We start from the raw sequence: 3,794 nt of genomic DNA on the forward strand, positions 1-3,794 counted from the left end.
GAACTCCTGAACGCAAACAATCCGCCCGCCTCGGCCTCCCAGAGTGTTAGGATTACAGGCGTGAGCCACCGCGCCGGCCTGTTCTACTCTTTAATCTTGTCTGTCTGAGTGAAATGCCGGTTCCTGGGATGGCACCTTTGTCTTGTTCGCAGTTGTGCCCCCGGCATCTGGAAGCGGGCCTGGCACAGCGCGGGTGTGTGGAAAATGGGGGGTGGGAGGATCCTGAGATAGACAGGTGGAGGGTGGGCGGGCGGATGCATGGGTGGGAGCCCAGCTGGGCGGGCCTCGCGGAGATGGCACCCTGCCCCTCACAGCCACCCCGTCTCCCGCCCCCGTCTTCCAGTCCCTCTTGCTGTTTAGCCGGTCCCTGGACACCAATGGTGACTGCTCCCGCTTGGTGGCCGACGGCTGGCTAGAGCTGCAGCTGGCAGATGCCGAGAGCGCCGTGCGGCTCCTGGCAGCTTCCCTGCAGCTCCGCGCGCGCTGGGAAGGTGCCCTGGACCGGCAGCTGGCTCAGCAGGCCGGGCCGCGGCCACAGGAGGAGGAAGAGGAGGCTCTGCCGACCAGTCCCAAGGAGGTGGCAGCCCTGAGCAGGGACCTGCTGCAGTTCATGGCATCCAAGGTACTTGCCACCGGGGTTGGCTGTGGCCAGAGGGAGCGTCCACCACAGAGCTTAGGACTGGAGAGGGCCTGGCTTCCAGTTCACTCAGCGTGGGCATGTTTGGGGGGTTTGACGCCACAGAGGTCAAATAATGTGCCCAGAGTCGCTCAGCTGGTCAGGGGTGGAGCCAGGATTTGACCCCAGGCTCCATGGCCCTGTACCCCCGGCACCACTCACTCAGCGGATGTTCACGGAGCACCTGTGTGCATGGTTAGTACCCCCCAGTTAACGGGACATGCGGGATGTGCCAGGAGCCGTAGGTGTGTGTTCGTGGAGGACAGTGGGAAGAACTGGACAGAGCAGCCTTGAAACCAGCCCTCCACCTCTTAGGTGGGGAGCGGAGAATCGCTTCTGATTGTACTTCACGTGGGAGGGGACGGGGTCGGGGGAGGAGGGTGCAATCCTGGCAGACTTCCTGGAGTAAGAGGGGCTTGAGGACAAAGGGCCAGGAACCCAGTGAGCCAGGGAGAGGGGAACAGGGCTCATGTGCCTGCAGGAGAAAGGGCAAGGTGGCCAGACTGGAAGGCTAGGCCCAAGGTCTGGATGTGGTCCCACCTGTGACAGGGAGCAGAGGGGGAGTCTGGGGAGGGCAGTTGAGACGGGGGATGGGGCATCAGGGCATGTTTTAGACAGGCCTCTGGTAGTGAGTGTCTGAAGCCAAGTTGTGATTGGCTTAAGCACTTGGCTCCCACAATTGAAAAGTTGAAGGGAGGGCTTCAGGCACAGCTGGATCCAGGTGCTCGGGTGGCACGTCCCTGAGGCTGTCTTTCTCTATCTCCTGTCTCTTTGTCTTTAGGTTCCCTACAGTCTTCGGCGGCTCACGGGGCTGGAAACCCAGAACCTTTATGTGGGACCCCAGACCATCACAGCTGCCCCCAATCTCCCCGGGCTCTTTGGCAGCTCCACCCTATCCCCCCACCCCACCAAGGGGGGCTATGCAGTCACTGACTTCCTCACCTACAACTGCCTCACGGTGAGTGTGGACCCCACCCCGGCCCCCCCACTCCCGTCCTGAAAATGGGATTTTAGGAAGCCCCCACCCCCAAACCCACCAACCACATTCCAGCTTAGTCCAGGGATGTGGTTTCCAAATGCGGCCTGCAGTCCTGTGGGATGCTGGGAAGGGTCCCAGGCTGGTGGCGGGGGGCAGGGCGGTGGGGGCCCAACCTGACACCTGCCTGCGCAGAGCGACGCGGACCTGTACAGCGACTGTCTGCGCACCTTCTGGACCTGCCCCCACTGCGGCCTGCACATGCCCTTCACGCCCCTGGAGCGCATCGCCCACGAGAACACCTGCCCCGAGGCACCGCAGGACGGCCCCCCAGGCAAGGACAGGGCTGTGGGGGACCCGGGCCACCTCTGCCTGCGTAGCTCTCTGTCCATCCCACGGTTGTTTCCTGTGTATCTGGGCACTCGCTGGAGCCTCTGAGGACTGATCACCTTCACCCTCTGGCCCTGCCTGGTGCCACGCACAGGTCTTGTCACAAAGACCCAGAGCCCAGGACAGGAAGGGCCTGGAGCGCCACCTCTTTCTTTCTGTCTCTCTTTGGTCTGCGTCACCATCTGTGTGTCTTTGTTTCTCTCTGTTTCTCTGTGTCTCTGTGGCTATGTCTGTTGTTCTTTTTCTCTGTCCCACGTCTCTGCCTTGGCTACATACACCCCATTGTCACCCAGGGGTCTCCACAATGTCTGTGCCACACACTGGCATTCAGTGGGGGAGATGGCCGCGGGGCCGCATGTCCCCACCCTAGGGCTCGCTCTGCCTGCCTCTTTCAGTCTCTGTCTCATCGTTGTGGATGAAAGGTAAAGACTGGGCTGTGTGTGCATATTAATCAAGGAGGGCTTCCTGGAGGAGGCAAAACTGGACTCCTCAAAGGCCGGGAGAGAAGCTGAGCCCCATGAGTGCCCAGGATTTGGGTGGGGGGGAGCATGCAGTGCCAAGCCCCTCACGGCCTCCCGCTTTCCCTTCCTTAGGGGCTGAGGAAGCCGCCGCCGAGCCCCTGCAGAAGGCGTCTGCCCTGCAGCGGCCCTACTGCTGCGAGGACTGCCAGAAGGACTTTCTTTTCACACCCACGGAGGTGCTGCGGCACCGGAAGCAGCATTTGTGAGCTGGGCTGGAAGCCCTGCCAGGGGCAGGGGGCGCCTGCCCACATCCTGTGTGTCCCCCAGCTCAGGACCAGGTCTGGGACTCCTGCCCGAACTCCCGGCCTGGGCTCAGCCCCGTGGTCCAGTCCTGGCCCAGAGGGAGAGAGGGTGTGTGTGCCAATAGAGCCTGCGTCCCGACTCTGACTTCAGGCCTGCTCCTGCCTGCTCCGAATGCAGCAGCTGCCCTCCGTCAGTCCTCCCTGGGGTCTGGCTCCATCCCTCCTGCAGTGTGCCGGCTGAGGGAGCCTGGGAGTTAGAGCCGAGCAGGGACTTCCCACCGATTGCAGGTGCAGGATCTTGCCGCGCCTCGGCAGCTGCCCTCTCCTGAGTCTGTCCTCACAGCCTCTGCGTCCCCTTGAACTACGGAGCCCAGAGTTTGAGGTGGCTGTGAGCTGTGATGACGCCACAGCACTCTAGCCGGGGCGACAGAGCGAGTCTCTGGCTCAAAAAAACAAAAGAAAACAAAATTGGGGAAAACGGTGGAGAAAATAAATGAAATAAAATGCTGATACTTTGAAAAGAGCAATGAGATGGATCAGGAGAAAGGGAAGATGCAGTATGGGAAGGAAAACCAGGCAACACCACAGAGGCCAGACGTTAGGGGAATGCTGTGAACAGCTCGATCTGATAAATTCATCGGCTCAGTCGAAATGGAACAGTTTCTTGAAAGACACAAACGACTAACGCTCACTTGAGCAGACACAGAAAAACTGTACAACTCTACTACGGGAATTTAATTCATAGTTAACAAAGAGAACAAGCTCAGGCGGGCTCACTGGTGACCTTGCCAAACGTGGAAGGAAGAAATGATACCAACCCAGCACGACTCTTCCACAGTGTAGAAGACACATCCTGACTGATAGCAAGGCTGGCATTACCCTGCTGCCAAAGCCAGACTAAGACAAAACAAAGGGAAACGCTAGGCCGATAGGCTTCATGAACACAGGCAAAAAAATCCTTAATAACAGTTTAGCAAATGATATTTAAC

General features: G+C 59.6%; 1 protein-coding gene across 1 annotated transcript in view; it reads left to right on the top strand.

Moving 5' to 3' along the window:
* Window positions 1–3,192, top strand: part of DHX34 (DEAH (Asp-Glu-Ala-His) box polypeptide 34) — a 33,989-nt gene extending 30,797 nt beyond the window's left edge. Inside the window, exons 13-16 of the mRNA XM_012653492.1 lie at window positions 344–622; window positions 1,458–1,634; window positions 1,848–1,986; window positions 2,636–3,192. Coding sequence (XP_012508946.1) covers window positions 344–622; window positions 1,458–1,634; window positions 1,848–1,986; window positions 2,636–2,769 — 729 coding nt within the window. The 3' untranslated portion in view covers window positions 2,770–3,192. The remainder of the gene's footprint in view (window positions 1–343; window positions 623–1,457; window positions 1,635–1,847; window positions 1,987–2,635) is intronic.
* Window positions 3,193–3,794: the final 602 nt, after the last annotated feature.

The sequence above is a fragment of the Propithecus coquereli genome, unplaced genomic scaffold, assembly GCF_000956105.1.
Source record: "Propithecus coquereli isolate 6110/MARCELLA unplaced genomic scaffold, Pcoq_1.0 Scaffold42, whole genome shotgun sequence".
NCBI lineage: Eukaryota > Metazoa > Chordata > Mammalia > Primates > Indriidae > Propithecus > Propithecus coquereli.